Here is a 17142-nt window from a genome sequence, read left to right as displayed (position 1 = left end):
ATTATTTCACCAGTCCAATAAAAATTTATAATTTTATAAGCAGCGTGCAACAATCTCAAACTTGGTCTAAGAATGAAGTTTAATTTTTTTGAAAAAAAGAAAATGCTAGTAGAAGCTAGATAAATTTAGTACCAATTTTTGCACTTAATTTTAAAAAATATAACATCAATTACTCTGTTTCTATCAGCGCTTGTTATCATTTTGTTCACTTACAATTATTGGCATGGATTCCAGGATTTTCGATATTATCCTCAATACCAATGATAATTGCAATACATTATAATGCAACTTAACACCACCCCATTTTCAGAGAAGATCATTGATTTGAATGAAGACTCTGTTGTTGACTAAGACTATTGACTTGAATGATTTCTCAATCTTTCTTGAGCGTGCATTACCGCCTATATGCTTAAATTTCAACCCTCTGATTGTCTTGCCAACTGATCATCACAGAAGGGTCCTCTAAGTTAATAAGTTGCATGCAATGTCTTAAATTACAAGTCTCCCATCATCACTTCTCCTTACAGACACTTGATCGAACACTAAGCTAAATTCTTCAAACTCCCTGCTAATCTCAACATTTAATGTTCTGACTGAATTTTAAAGGACGATATAGGTTTCATTGTAATTAATTACAAGTTACTAATTAAGTATTTCTATTAAAAAAAGTATTTATTTCCAATAGAGAGCATCTGAATTTTTACAGCATTATGATCAGAACCATACTAGGTAATAGATATACAATAAGGTGGGTGAAGAAATAGAGGGAAGACACTCGCAAAAGGCAAAATTAAGTTTGATGAGCTCTAGATGCTTAACCAAAAAATAACAGAGATATTGCAGATTTATGTAATAGGAAAGATGACACATAAAAAGCATGGACAAACTCATTGGACAGAAACTAGTCTCGTTCTGAAATCAAACTAAATTTGGACAGTAGGCTCATCCAATTTCGAACGCCCGTTCCATGTATGTTTGAATTTAATTATTCTTATCCATTCCTTTTTTTATCTTTTGTTTGAGTGATTTTATTTTAATTAACATTATTTGAGAAAAGGCATAATTCTTTTATTTATCTATTTTGGATTGCATGCTCTTGCTCTAAAAGAAACCAAGGTTCCAATTGTCAAATTCCAAGAACTTGAGTACACCAGAAAATCTAATTATGTTTGTATTAATTATCTCCTAAACGCCAGGTGCACCTAAATTCTAAAGGATACAAATGAATTGAATTCGCTTGGGAATTTTTCCACCAATGAATCAATTCATCAGATAGCACTACTAGAAAAATGATCTTTACTGACACTTGGTTTGTGATACTTTATTACAAAGTATCAGTATTTGTATACATATGGGCCATTTTCCGTGTTTAACACATAAGTATCACAAATTAATGATACTATGGTGTCTGAAATTTGGACATGAGAAATCCCTGACACTAAAGTATTAGTAATAAAAATAAAATAATTCTAATCATGTAACGGATGGAATTCAAACCGGGAATCTCGAATATCGGAACATTTAAGTTTAAGAAAAAGACCATTGGTCTTTTTCTTGGTGATATTAAGGTATCAGTAAAAGAAAATAAAATTTGAATCTCGTTCCAAACTGATATTCGAACCTAGGACTTTTCAAAGCCAAAGCTTTTAAGTTTAAAATTGAAACTGTTTTGACTTTTTGTTAGTTATGCTACTGAATTAGTAGAATATTATATTTCTAATATAAAGAACATGAAATGTATTGAGTGCGCCTGAGTGAAAATTTTAGCGGGTTTTGGCTGAAATTTTACTAGTAAATAATATATTTTCAGTTAGAAATGGTATCGTTTCACTTACAAAAAATAAAGATAAGTAAAACGCATCGTTTTATCCTAACCCTAAGACCAAAATCGAAGCTAAGTTTTTTCTAAGTCATTCACTCATCATTCTTTCACCACTCGGTTCTCTTTCTCTGTCAAAGCTAAGTAAACCAAACCCTAAAATCATATCCTCCACTGTAATCAAACTTCACGTCGATCCCAACCAAGCCCAAAGCAGAGGAATTCATTTCTATCATGATTTGGCTCTCTCTCCACTGCGATAGATTCATTTATGAAGGTGCCATTTATTCATTTTTATTTATTTTTAATTATTATGTTTCCAATTTACAGTGCCTATTTTCCTCATGCATGTTGTTTTGTTGCGGTTTAACTATACAATGGGTTTTAAAATTCTTAGTTTTTTCTGTAATCTTGATTGTTTATAATTTGGGACCTGGGAAAACCTAACAGAGAGGTAAAGGTAACTGAAATTGAATTATTGTACTAGAGTTTTTAACTAAGAGTAGTTTTATAAGTGTCTGATTCAAATCAGTTTTCTTTCCTCTCTTTCTTTAGTTGTCATGTCACTGGACTTTGAATTTCATGTACACTTTAACTGGAATTGATTGATACAATGTCAATGCAGATTTGGGTTTTTCTCCTTTTCCCCATTTCTCGAAATTGCATTTTAAATTTTGCATGATGCTTTTAATTTTGGGCCTAACTTGTTCCATTTAATTAGCATCCGATAAAGATACATATTCAATTCAGGTCAATTCATCAATCCTTTCCCTGTAATGCACTTGCTAGACTTAGTATAAATGCAATATCTTACATGCAAACCCTTCAACAACAACAAGTATTGTCCTTGATTTTTTTTTATGTGATTTCCCTTGTACAGCTCTTTGACATAGTAATTAACAATCTCTCACTTTTGAAGAATCACAAAAGTTTACGGTGTAAGGCTGTCTTCATTTGGTAATTCTTTTAAATCACTCACTTTCTTTCAGTTTCTATTATCGTTTTGTTATTAGTTTTACTTGTACTGACATGTTTTAAATATTGACATGCATGGTTTTACTTTCATTTTTGTTGCATAGACTCTTCTGGAATAAAATTTTTTGTTCTAATATATACTTTTGTTTGTTCTAATATGAAAATGAAATTTTGAAAAATGTGGATGTGGCATGTTTTGTTGGCTTGTTGAATGTGTACATGTAAGTTAGATTTGCTGGCTTGGTAAATGTGTACATGTATGCTTTGTTGGCTGTTGAATGTGTACATGTATGCTCTGTTGGGTTGTTGAATGCTTACATATATTTAAGTGACTCTACACAAATAGAATTTAGATTTATTTTGCAATTTATATTTTTTAATTTAAACCTAAAAGATTGGAGTTATTTGTGCAATTTAAGTAAACTTATTAAACTAACAACATCTAACAAATGAACAGGTAACAATACATATTATGGAAAAAAACTTGGATGTTCTGTGATAGATTGTCTGATGAGTATAGTGATGGGGTTGATGATTTCTTGGAGTTTGCCATTCTTAATTATGAAAATAGAATGTCAATTAGATGTCCTTGTACCACTTGTTGTAATATGGAGTTTTTGAGTCCTCAACAAGTGAGGCCACATCTATTTAAAAAACATTTTATAGAAAACTATTTAGTTTGGAATTGGCACAGTGAGGTGGACCGGAAACCTACCTCTGTAAAATGCCAAGACCAGCCACAAAATCAACGTTTTAGATGTCCAAATTATAGTTATGTAGATGACATGGTTCATGATGCTTTTGAGTATTGTGATAAAGATCCTAGTTCTTTTAAGAATGTGCTTGAAGATGCTGAAAAACCCCTATATCCGGGTTCAAAGCATTCAAAGTTATCGAATCTAATGAAACTGTACAATTTAAAAGGACTTTATGGCTGGTCTGATTGTGGGTTTTCAGTTTTATTGGAAGTGCTTAATGAGATATTGCCAAATGATAATAGTTTGCCTAAGTCCATGTATGAGGCCAGAAAAATAATGAAGTTATTAGGCTTAGATTATGAGAAAATACATGCATGTCGAAATGATTGCATTCTTTATAGGAATGAGTTCGAGAATCTTAGTGAATGGCCAAGGTGTGGAGCATCTAGGTGGCAAATAAAAAAAGATGGATAAAAAAAAATTAGAAAGGGGGTCCCTAAAAAGGTGTTATGGTATTTTCCTATAATTCCTAGATTGAAAAGAATGTTTCAATCACCACAAACTGCTGAGAACTTAACATGGCATGAAAATAAAAGAATTGGAGATAGCAAGCTTCGCCACCCAGCAGATTCACCAGCTTGGCAGTTAATTGACAAGAAATGGCCTAATTTTGCCCAAGAGCCGAGAAATCTTCGGTTCGCTTTATCATCTGATGGGATTAACCCACATAGCACACTTAGCACTACTTATAGTTATTGGCCTGTTACATTGATAACATATAATCTTCCTCCGTGGCTGTGTATGAAGAGGAAGTTTATGATGTTGTCTCTACTGATATCTGGCCCTAAACAGCCTAGAAATGACATAGATGTATACCTAGCACCATTGATTGAGGACTTAAAAACCCTATGGGATGTAGGTGTCGATGTGTTTGATGCTTATAGGAAACAAACTTCTAATTTATAAGCTGTGTTGATGTGGACAATTAGTGATTTTTCAGCTTATGGAAACCTGTCTCGGTGTACTAATAAAGGGTATTATGGTTGTCCAGTTTGTGGGATAAACACATGTGCATGGTGGCTACCTCATAGTCGGAAAATGTCATATATGGGTCATAGGCTGTTTATTGAAAATTCTCCTAGGCCTTTGTCTGGTACAAAGATCTTAAACTTGGTGGCTGACATTGACACCAAGTTTGGGAAAAAGGTCTAAAAAAAGCGAAAACGGGGTGAGGTTGAGGGTCATAATAAGGGTAAAGATGAGGGTAACAATAAGGGTATAGGTGAGGGTGAGGGTGAGGTTGAGGGTAAGGGTGAGGGTGAGGGAGATAGTGAGATTGAAGGTGAGGGTGAGAGTAATGGGGATGTAGAATATTGATTTAGAATATTGGGAACATTTGTTAGTTCGCCATCAACTAGATGTGATTCATATTGAGAAAAATGTATGCGAGAGCATCTATGGCACATTACTCCATCAACCGGGTAAAACAAAAGATGGAATTAATGCTAGAAAAGATCTTACACATCCAGAGCTTAGAGAAAAAAATTAACAAAGCATTTATTGTATTAGCTCCTGATGAACAAAACAAAGTCCTGCCCCCTGCCCCGTACACTTTAAGTAAGAAGGAAAAAAAATGTTCTGTGAAACCTTGCAAAGTGTCAAAGTTCCTGATGGCTATTGTTCTAATTGTAGAAATATTATTTCAATGGATGATTGTTGTCTTCACGGGCTTAAGTCTCATGATTGTCATACCTTGATGCAACAACTACTACCATTAGCAATTCGAAATTGTTTACCTCAAAATGTCAGATCTGTCATAATCAGGTTGTGCCTCTTCTTTAATTCTTTGTGTTCTAAGGTAGTAGAGCCCAATTCTATAGACCAATTGCAAAAAGAACTTACAATCACCTTATACAATTTAAAACAATCTTTCCTACCTGCCTTCTTCGATATAATGGTCCGTTTAACAGTCCATCTCGTTGAAGAAGTTAGATTATGTGGCCCGGTTTACCTTCGATGGATGTATCCATTTGAGAGAGAAATGAAACCTATAAAGGGTTATGTACGCAACCGATACCGTCCTGAAGGTTGCATTGCAGAGTGCTATATTGCTGAGGAAGCACTTGAATTTTGTACTGAATACCTTTCAAATTGTAATTCAATCGGACTACCTACTGATTGTCTAATTGATTTTACAGTTGAAAGGCCACTCGGAAGTGCAAATATTAAAGTGGTTGATGGCCCTACATTGGCGCAAGTGCACCGATGTGTTTGGTGAACACCCCTGAGATTCAACCATACATAGAGTATGTGACTGAAAATTTGAACCTTTTTTGTTAATTTTTTTCAATTTTATTAATTTTGTTGGTATAATTTTAGGGAGCATTTGGCCTTATTGCAATCAACACACCCTCGTCAATTAAAAAAGCCTTTATGGTTGCCAACCGAGCACTCCCGTATGTTTGCTGATTGGCTGAAACAAAAGGTTAGATTAACTTCATTAGATCTAATAAAAGTATCCAAGTAAAGGCACACAAACTTTTCTCGTTCAACTAATTATTGTGATTTTATTAATTGAACAATAGGTAACAATTGATAAAGCAAATAATGTAGCGGTTGACGAAAAAGTATGGTGGCTGGCAAACAAACCCCGCTCAAGCGTGGTTACATATGATGGCTACTGTATTAATGGTTTTAATTTTGCTACGAGAGATCGGGATAGCAACCGCATAACACAAAATAATGGCGTTTATGTGGTTGCTAACACTTTACAGATTTCAAGTTCGAAAGACAAAAATCCTCATTATGGGGATATGCCTTTTTATGGGGTTGTCAGTGAAATTTAGCAGCTTGATTATCTGGGGGTTAAGAACGTACTTTTCAAGTACGATTGGGTAGATGATAGAGGGGTTAATGTTGATGAGTTAGGGTTCACTGTAGTCAATTTAGATCGAATAGGCTACAAATCTGACTGTTTCATTCTAGCTGGTCATGCAAAGCAAGTGTTTTATGTGAAAGATCAGTTAGATAATAGTAAATCAGTTGTTTGTTCAGTGAGCTCAAAATGTAATTATTCATATGAGGCCTTGTGTGATGGCATCGATGAGTATGCACCATTATCCAACAATTTTCCAGAATGTAAGTTAGGTTTGGGTGATGAGGAGTTTGTGTAAGATTAGTTGTTGATGTTTTTCTTGTAAATATTGGTGCGGAAAATGAATAATCCAACTACTATGCCTCATTACCACTACTTCCCGTAAGTCACCAACTAATTTGTTTTTTATTATTTTATTATTATATTGGGATATTAGATTGGTATCTGGTGCACTCATCCACTTTTATGTATTTGCAGGTTTGTTGGAGACATGGCAGAAAAAGAGGAGCCAACATATGATCCAGATCTAGAAGGAAAACCAAGACGAAACCTTACAAAGAAGAAAGACCTGCAGAGAGGAGCTAGTGACCAGACTGAGGTTATGTACAATTCCTACGGAGTTTCAGTTGGGAAAAGGAGAAATGATCTGAGGAACTACATTGGGGTGATTGTACGGGAAAGAGTTCCAATTACATATGATGATTGGAGGAAAGTGCCATTAGACATCAAGTAGACATTATGGACTCATTTTCAGGAAAAGTTTAAGTTGAGTCTTAATGCGAAAACCCAAGTGTTCAAGTGGATGGGAATTGCATTAAGGAGCTTTAGATGTAAGTTGGCCAATAAATATATTCTGTCCAATACAAACAACTTGAGTTCACTGAAAAAGCCTCCTCTTGAGTATGAAGGCATTAGAAAAGAGGACTAGAAGAGCTTTGTTGATAAGATTTTATCTGAAGACTTTTAGGTATGTTTAAAATTCTGTTAGTTAGATAATATTATTGAGTTCCTGTAACCATTTTAATCAATATCCACTTTGTGCAGGAAAAAAGTAAGGCAGCAAAGGAAAAAAGAGCAAAGAATATGTGCAATCATCACTTGGGCAGCACAGGATATGCTGGGCTGTTGCATAAAAGAGTAAGTATAATAACCACTCTATACAAACTTATGACATTTTCAATACAAATAATAAGATGATTCATAGCAGTTTTTAATTCAATTTTTGTTGAATTATTACAGTAGTTGGACCTCGGAGTTACTGAGCGCGAGATTGACCGCAGTGAAGCCTGGTTATTGGCTCACAGGAGAAAAGATAGAACTTATACACCTGAAGTGCAGCAAGTGGCTGAGAGAATTGTAAGTTTCCACCACCACTGTCATTATTTAACTTATTTGTTTTTTTATTCCTAATTTTGATCAAATATTTTTGTATTTATTTTGTAGAGTGAGCTAAGAAGTCAAGTTGAACAGGGAACGTTCTAATCCCAAGGACCGAATGATATCCTAGGTGAAGCACTTCAAAAGAAGCCAAATGGAAGCCGGGTGCAAGGATTGGGTTAATTTATCACCCTATCCATGTATTTCAATGTTCCTGACCCCACAGAGTTGGCGCGAGAACGGAGAATGTATCAAGAGAGTTTTTAGTTTATGCAAGCTCAATTAGATCAAATGAATGCAAGGATAAACGCCTGCAACAACACTGAAGTTGGCAGTTCCAACTTTCCTAACTCCAAAGGTGGTTGCAGTGTAAAGATGGAGATAGATCGTCGATCACCTAGCAAAGTTACTCCAAAGTCAATGACTAACAACCCCAAAGCAACTCCAAAGTCAGTGACCAACAACCCCAAAGCTACCCCAAGTTGGTGACCAAAGTTACTCCAAAGTCAGTGACTAATGACCCCACTGTTTATCCAAAACCTAACAAAAACATCAACACACCTCCTCTGCCATCCCCTACACAGAATCCACCCCCAGTAGATTGTGAAGCCACTTCAAAAATCACCCCAAGAAGATCTCCAAGATTAACTCCTTCAAAGAGAAAAATGGATGGCCGAAAGTCTCCTACAAATGCCGTGGTATATCTGTATGAACAGAAACGAACAACAAAGGAACTCGTTGTTGTAAAACCAGTGACAGCAAGGAAACTGGTTCTGAGAAAAAATACTAGTGGAGCTGTGAAAACAAGAAAAGAGAACAAAAGTTCACAAATGAACATCTTTTCTTTGATGATTGAGAGCTCCCTGCCACGGACGATTATGATTGCCCATGATTTGAAGACTTTTAGTGTCTACTGGGAGAGTAGATTGGACAACCAAATTTGCAATGAAGTTATTGAGTTTACAGAGCTCTCAAATTCTATTTTGGAGATATGGATCAAGTAAGAAATAAAAAACTTGATTTATGTTTTTCTGATTTTACAAACTGTCATTAATTTATTTCTTATATTCATGTCATGAAAGTTTCTTTTTTTAATAGACACTTGTATGAAGAGATGGATAATGGCAGTGGTGTTATTCCAATTCAATTTGGATGCATAGCTAAGTTACAGTCAAGTCAAGCAAGCTACCCAAATAGGTATTCTTATATTTCAGACCTTTTGGACAAGATTCAAATAGCCCAAATAATTGTCTTCCCATATAACCCAGGGTATAGTTTATTTATTTTTTGTCTATTTTATTTTTTAGCATAAATGATTTAAATTTATCTTGTAATCTGTTTTTCTTTTTACTTATTTGTTTAGTGGCCACTGGGTGCTAGTAGCAATTGATATGGTGAGGTGAAAAATTTATTATCTTGATCCATTAGGTGATAATCCTGATGATGAGTTGAAGCAAATGGTGAATGAGTAAGTTTAATTAATTCTTTGTTAATTTTTTATGTTGTAGATTAATTTGTTGCATCTGTTATTTATTATTTATAGTGGGATAACAATGCATCAAGTGAAGAGTAATAAAAAGAAGGCTGTGCAGTGGGTCTCTGTGAAGGTATTAATGGAACAAAGTTATGATTTCCATTGTTACTTCATCAGTATATTTGAAACTAAGTTTTTTTTTTTAGTGTCCGAAACAACCTGGAACCTTTGAATGTGGTTACTATGTGATGAAGTACATCTAGGATATTGTTCGCGATTTGTGCATTCTTGAAAACAATGTGAGTTTCTCCAGAACTTGTTTAATATTTTTTCGAAGAATGCATTGTGAAATGAATTTTCTTAAGTGAATTGTGAAGATGGTTAATGGGTGAACAGTTTGCTGCTTTATGCTTGAAACTAGCAATATAATCATATCTTGTGCTAGGGATAAGAGGAAGTGTTGTGTATGTTTAGGATAATCACATACACTTTATTTGCCATATTTATTATAAGTAAAAGCTATAGTGCTATATACATTTTACTGAATGCATTCAACATGTTTGAAAAAATTGATGCCAATTTTTAGTGTGTTTTACTATGTATTTTAGGCACTTTAGTGTAAACTAAAATTACTAGAGCTGTTGTATGTACAAATAGAGTGCATATAAATCTCAGTGTTCAGTGTTAAAATATTATTGAGCAATGATTGGAGCTGCTGCATATACAAATAGAAGGCATATAAATCATAGTGCTGAGTGTTAGAAGTAATATTGAGTAAAGCAAATAATATATTATAAATTATCAGCTGCTTAGACAGCTTTCGTAACCGTTGTTTGCTATGGTGATACAATTTATTTGCATGTTCTTCAGTTTTGATGTTAATCGTAACAAACTAAAAAATATATGTTTTTATTGTGTTGTTTTATTTTAGGACAGATTCTAAAATATATGAATACATTTTTTTGCTTCATTTTTTAATTTCAAGGGTTGTGATGAGTACATTATGGACGATCTTTCGCAACTTTGCGATCAGTGGGCCATGTATGTTGCAAAGTTACTGTAGCATACAATAATGAGATAAATTATATTTTTGCTTGTAAATATCAAAGAATTGATTTTTGCAGCATAGTAGCTAATTGATTCTATATACTGAAATTATAGGTGGGAAAGGTGAAGAGAAAGGCAAAAGTCAAAGAGTAGATGTACTGATTGTTTCTTGCAAATTGTCATTATGTGTTCATGTAAATATTTGACATGTTTTCAAACAATATTTTAGATATTGTATTATTATTTTATTTGATACCTATTTAAATGTTAGTAGGAATATTATATACTTATATTTAATTATTCAAATTCGTACTTTAGTTTAATTTAAATAGATTTTCTTTGAATACCATTATTTGATTGGCAAAACTAAAAGAATAATAAAAATAATAGAGTAACAACAATAATGTCAGCATCTTTTCTTTGAAGCCATTGACGCTAAAAAATATTTCAGCGTCATAATATTAGTGATGCTATAGTATTACAAATTGCTAACACTGAAGTATTAGTATCCGTTCATTCTATCATGTCATCTCCCCAGTGTAAAACAAACTATTGACGTGTAATAATTGTTAGTAAATACTATCACTATAGTGTCATAATATTTGTGATACTATGGTGAAAGTAACTTTTAACAAGCGATCATTATCAGTAATTACTAATACCATAGTGTCATAAATCTGGTAATACTATAGTAATAGTAATCACTAACACCACTTACAAGTGTCACTATTTTTCTGACTCCCAGATTACTGACACAATTAACAAGTGTCAGTAAAAATAATTTCTGACACTATTCTAAAGTCAATAAAGACCATTTTTCTAGTAGTGTAGTAAAATACTTCATCTATAAAAGAAACTACAGATTTTCATGATGTTTTAAATAAAATTATATAACAAGAACCAAGCAACATAAGCAAGAGGCAAACTTGTTATGAATCTCCCATTAAACGCTAGAGATCTCATAATTATTTAAAGATGTTTCCTCCATTAGGTGTATTCGTCTCAAAATGTTCGACGTGCTTGTCTCTACAATAATAATCCCATCCATGACCATTTTCTGATTATAAGATGTTATGTAAAAAGTTAGATATTCTGACATTTATCAAAATAAAAAGTTAGATATTCTGACCTTTAGCAGAATGGCAAAATATCTGAACGTCAAATAATCATATTTAAGTTTTTTTATTTATTAAAACAAATAAGATATTACTTATATTGAAACGACCCACCCCGAAACTCCAGGGTGAGTCTATCTAATATTGTCTAACTAAACTAATGATAAATGTAATATCTAAGGATTCTACCCAAAATTTTTTTGGCAAAGTTGCCTCTACAATTATAACATTCCTAGACTTGCAATTTATAAAATTAACACTCCCAAAAATAGTTCAATATTCAACCAACCTCCATAACCAACTTCCTCAATCAACATACCAAATATCACCCAAACATTCTAATGTCACAATACAATAGAGTATCCTTAATCACAAATATGTAATAAATTATACAATTCAAAATATCTCAACCAAAAATCTATGATTCTTAACACCATCACGTGGCCATAATTTCAAAAACAGTTATTGTTGTTGGGTTGACTGATGTACCTACAAATCTCCTGTGTGGGAGGAAAAATATAATAAAAACGGAATAAGTATAAAAACTCAGTGAGCTCAGTGAGTGGATAATAACTTTTGAAAATAAACTTATTTCAAAATAATTTTATCATTTGAACAAATAATTTTTTCCGAAACACCATAAGAAAACTTAAATGAACTTATTAATTATAAAACATACGCTGACATAAACAAAATATATAATACCACATATAAATCAAGGAAATCATAATACACTGTAATCTCAAATACTGAATTATGAAAACTGTCACCAAACAAGTACCCAGGGGAATACTTTTGTCATAGACGGACCTCGACGGACAGGCAATCATGAAACTGTCATGCCTTGGGGCTACAACGGGTAGACAGAGAAATGTCATCTCATATGTCTCATATCTCATATCCGGACCTCAACGAACAGGCAATGACGTACTATCTAAGTGCCGTCATGCCCCGCAGCTACACGGATAAACAGGGAAGTATCATCTCATATGTCTTCATCATATCTCATATCTGGATCTCAACGGACAGGCAATGATGTACTGTCTAAGTACCGTTATGCCCCAGAGCTACATAGATAGACGGGAATGTATCATCTCACATATCTCAACATATATCATCATATTTGTACATGCATAATCTGGTCCCCAAAGGATAAGACACCCAAGTACACAACCCAAAGCCTCTGTGTGTACTCAGATGGGCACCAAAGGCCTCTCATCTCATTTGTATCACAGTATCTGGAGGGGAATGGTACTATTTAATGATTTTAAAAACAAACATTATACTCATATTCATATACTTTTTAACCATACTTTAAATCACATCTTTCTTTTCATTATCACATCTAAATTCACTTTTATTATTTTCAAAACACTATTATGCTTCATTCAAAATCGATACGGAAAACCATTAACCAAACATTTTAACAAAATATCAAAGCGTGAATAGAATCCATTTCGAGAAAATCATTAAATCAGAATATTTAAAATACTTATTTCGTAAAAATGTTTTACTATGATAATTAACTATAAAAATAGACTTTATATATTCCCCTCATAATGACGACGCTGAAACTCGGCTATTGTCCACGTCTGTGGGTTGATTCTCGTTCGCGAATCCTCCTAATTCAAGGAAACAATATAATCATTTTCCATAAGTGTGAAGTACAACTATCTTTATGCCATAAAGCTCGAAATGAATATTTATCCGTAATAAACTATTCCCGAATGCATAAAATTACCAAAATACCCCTACAGGCCAAATTACCAAAGAGATTTTCTGATACTAGAGATAGGGCTTCCGTAGATAGCAGTAATCCAAGAAACCAGATGGTTATTATGAGAAACCCGTAGGTGAATAAATTGATTATGATTCCAAATAATCTCTACATCAAAAGTATCATTCCACAAGATCTAAATACCACCTGAAAACCCTTCGGCCTCCACACGATGAGATTTATTGAAACCACTTCATTTAATAAAAGCATAAGCTTTTAGGCCACTGATGCGAGGTTCCAACAAGACAACCATAGAGGGTTTGTAATTATTCACCAACATAGAAAAGGTACGGTGAAATAAAGGTGACGCTGCACCCTGGGTATTCCAAAACATGGTCTGTATAAACATAAAAAATATATTCAAAGAAGAAGGGTCTTCACTGAGACAATCCCAATGACTCAGCTCCCATATCTATAGCCGACTCGGCCACAACCGAATCATCTTCATCTGATACAGACGCCTCTTTTTCATTTGCACTATGAAAACTTTGAGCCTCGTCCATATCCCTGAAGTGGTTTTCGCCCTCAATAACAAAGTTGTCAGGTGGATCCCCATCCAAATAATTATCATGCCCTTCCGCTAAGGAAACACCTCGGTTATTTCTAGAGGAAGAAAGGGTTGTATCTAGATTACAAGGCTTAGGAATTTTAGGAAAGGATACAACACTATGATGAAGGGGGTTTAAAGATGTGGGGACGTGCATAGGAGTTCTGAAACTAGGAATAGCCTACATGTCTTACATGGGAGATTGGGTAGCATGCGATTCATGTGGGAAAGTAGTATTGGGGTCATTAAAGTGTTCATGCATGCCATGCATGGTAGTAGGGATACCATTTGGGTTGGTACTGGGGTTACCAGTTTTAGCAAGCATGCCTTGCATGGCAATGGGAATACTATTAGGGTTGGTCTTAGGGATCGAACTTCTGGAAAGAATCTTGATATTAGTGTTAATATTTTCTTCATTAGAAATAGCATTCTCCAGAACCAAGGGTGAAGAGTCCAATCGTGTGGGGATTTTCCTATAAGGATGGCTATGATTTTTCTTTTTAGGATATTTAGTTCTTAGCGCCAAAGACTGGATACTTGTCTTAGCGGGCATGACATTATCATGATTAGGGCTTACCACTTTTGCCGTAAAATCAGGGATAGACTCCTCCTCGATGATAGAATCTAAGATTCCAAATTGAGAATCTTGAAAAATAGGATGCTGATGACTTGTTTCCATATTCTTCGGGATAGCTTTTGCATTGAGCTTCCTAGCCCGAGGTTTTCGAGCAACCACCATCCACAACCCAAATTTCATCTCACTCCGGGTAGCCAACTCCGTCTCAACAGTCGCCTGTGTTCCCGCTACCTACAATGGGAGGAACTGGAAGCTCTTTCTCTCTAGGAGCAACTTCATCACTGTCCGGACAAGCATCTTTATAATGACCAATCTTACCACAAACAAAGAAAATTGTAGGCAAATACTCATATTCCACCCGTTGAATTCTATCCTCAAAGTTAAACTGAGATATTAATGGTTTATTAAGATCAATCTCAACCGCGATTCGAGTGAATTTCCCTCTTTGCGCTTCAACCGTCTTATGATCTATCTTCACAACAGGTCCGATAATTTCCCCCAAACGTCTGATAATATTCTTGTGATAGAAGTGTACATTCATCTCAGCAAGACGGATCCAGGCCACAATCTTCTCAATCTTATTAGTCGCAACATCAAAAGATGGTGACCATTGCTGGATGATTAAATAATGTCCCATGACTGTCCACAGACCTTCCGTAAGAGCGTACTCCACATCTCTCTCACTAGAAAAACGGACCAAGTAATAATCCTGAGCAAGATCCACCACTGTAAAACCCTTAGTGGCACTCCAGATCGACTTCAAACGAGTCAACAACAAGCGATATCCCAAGTTACTCCCTAAGATCTTAACCACCATGGAGTGTTCCCACGGTTGCGCCAGACGTTCATGGACTCTATTAGAAAAAGCAATAAAAGGCATAGGTTCCTCATCCCTAAAGATAACATCATCCTCCTCCAAATCCCAATCATCTGTCTTGCCAAATAGAACATTCTCAGGCCTCGCTTGCATCTTCATCACAATATCTGCAAAAGATGGGGGCGAGGGATTATCCCCATCCTCCCCTTGTTCCCGAAATTTTTTCTTCTTGGTTGAACGGTCGACCGCCGACGTCATTGGAATATCCATCTCCCAGAGAGCTTATAGTTTGCCTGATGACTTTAAACAAGAATATATGTGATATCCCAAAAAAAGTAATAATTCCTTGCTCATCTTATCACACAACACTTGACTAACAATAAAAGAAACAACATAATGAAAAATAAAATGGAATTGATGATATTAAATGTATAGTTACTCACCAAGATTACTCCTTTAATGTGGTCTGTAGTCAAGGAAGAATCAAGATCTCCGTCCCCTTAAATTTTCAACAGAACATCAACCAGATCTTCATCGTCACCAATCTTGCAAATCTTCAATGTTGCCTTCCGCTTCTTATGTTCATTGATAATGTTTTTAACTATTCTGTCAGCTTCTTGATGCAGCTTCTCCACCTGAGACTTGTATCCAGTAAGCCACTGAAGCAATCCAACGGAAGGAAACATATCTGCGATATTAAAACCTGACATCAGTTTTGTTATTTCCCCTCTAACTGAGGCAAATGCTTCTTGGTCTCTGGATCTGTTTCCAAAGGCTGCCCTTGAAGTGATACCATACATTAATGAGTAAATTTTCTCAGTTAAGAGTTAAGTTAATAACTGATCCAGCTTTCGAAGAAATTCAACTAATGAGATCATACACTCTTTTCTCTTATCGATTGGAAAGATTGGACTCTTTTGGCGCTCAAAAGCTCAGATACACAGATTTTTCGCAGTTGTTTCCAAGAATCACCATATGGTGAAAAGACAATATCACGATAATTATAAGAGATGATTTGTGCTGGTGGAAAATGAGGCCTGGATGCAAAGACAACATCATGCGTTTTCATAACTTCTTTGGCAACTTGAGGGGAAGATACAATAATGGCTGGAACTTGCCCGAGTTGTAGGAGCATAAGAGGTCCATATTTGTTGGTTAAGTCTCTTAGTCGGTGATGGGGTAGGGAGCCAGCAAGCTGGTGCAAGTTTCCTATTAAAGGTAATTTCCACGGCCTGGTGGTAGATTTGAGATTCTGTTTTTAGTTTCCAATCTCCTCTCTAGCTTCAGCAAAGTTAAGGCAGAGACCAGAATGACTAGAAGGATAAACAAGGAGTAGATCCCAAGAAGTTCCATTTGGAATGAACAGGAAAATGGAGATAGAATTTTGACTAGTCGGTAGGCATATCCAAGCTGTGGATCTTTTCTGGTCTTTAATCCAAAATATCTTTAGTCAGTACCCACTTTGTAAATGTGAAGGATGATAATTGGTTGCATTACCTGTGTCCTATTCTGACAGTTCTACAATAATATGGGTAAATATTGGTTGGCCATTATTATAAACAAATGAGTAAACGTCGCTGAATATTTCATTTTTATCGAATTAAATGATATTCGCTGAATATTTCACTTTTATTGATTTGAATGATATTCATATAATAACTCTTGATAACGTCGGAAGTATGCATAAGTAAATGATGAAGGGGCTAAGAGAAATAAGCCATGAGATGCTTTTATGTTTCTCATGTATAATCAAGTGATTATTGCCCATGTATACAGTGATTTATGACCAATGAAAGTTAGCCACATATAAAGGCCAGTTGCCCACTTCTAATCTAATTTTTTATAGGTGATTTAACAAAACAGCTATAACAGTTTTGATCCTTCAAATAGCTCAGCTAATTAGCTAATATAAGCTAATGGGCTGATGAACCGAGTAATAAGAGATCATGCATGCAAGCTGTGTGCACGTGGTGGAAAGCCACCAATATCATAAGAACTCATTCATTAATGTGAATTAAACAGCCGACCCTTCTTCAGTTTCATA

General features: G+C 34.8%; 1 protein-coding gene across 1 annotated transcript; it reads right to left on the bottom strand.

Annotated features, from left to right (window-relative positions):
* Positions 1–14486: 14486 nt before the first annotated feature.
* On the bottom strand, positions 14487–15368 carry LOC127899844 (uncharacterized). Its single transcript, XM_052433978.1, has one exon. The coding sequence runs from the start codon at positions 15366–15368 to the stop codon at positions 14487–14489; it is 882 nt and encodes a 293-aa protein (XP_052289938.1).
* Between the last annotated feature and the right edge of the window lie 1774 nt (positions 15369–17142).

Source organism: Citrus sinensis, chromosome 9 (genome assembly GCF_022201045.2).
Source record: "Citrus sinensis cultivar Valencia sweet orange chromosome 9, DVS_A1.0, whole genome shotgun sequence".
NCBI lineage: Eukaryota > Viridiplantae > Streptophyta > Magnoliopsida > Sapindales > Rutaceae > Citrus > Citrus sinensis.
Note: the sequence above shows the minus strand (reverse complement) of the source record. Positions and strands in the feature narration are given on the sequence as shown.

Bases quoted from the DNA above. Each gene is read 5' to 3' on its own strand.
- LOC127899844 (XM_052433978.1), bottom strand. From the start codon at position 15,368: ATGGATATTCCAATGACGTCGGCGGTCGACCGTTCAACCAAGAAGAAA.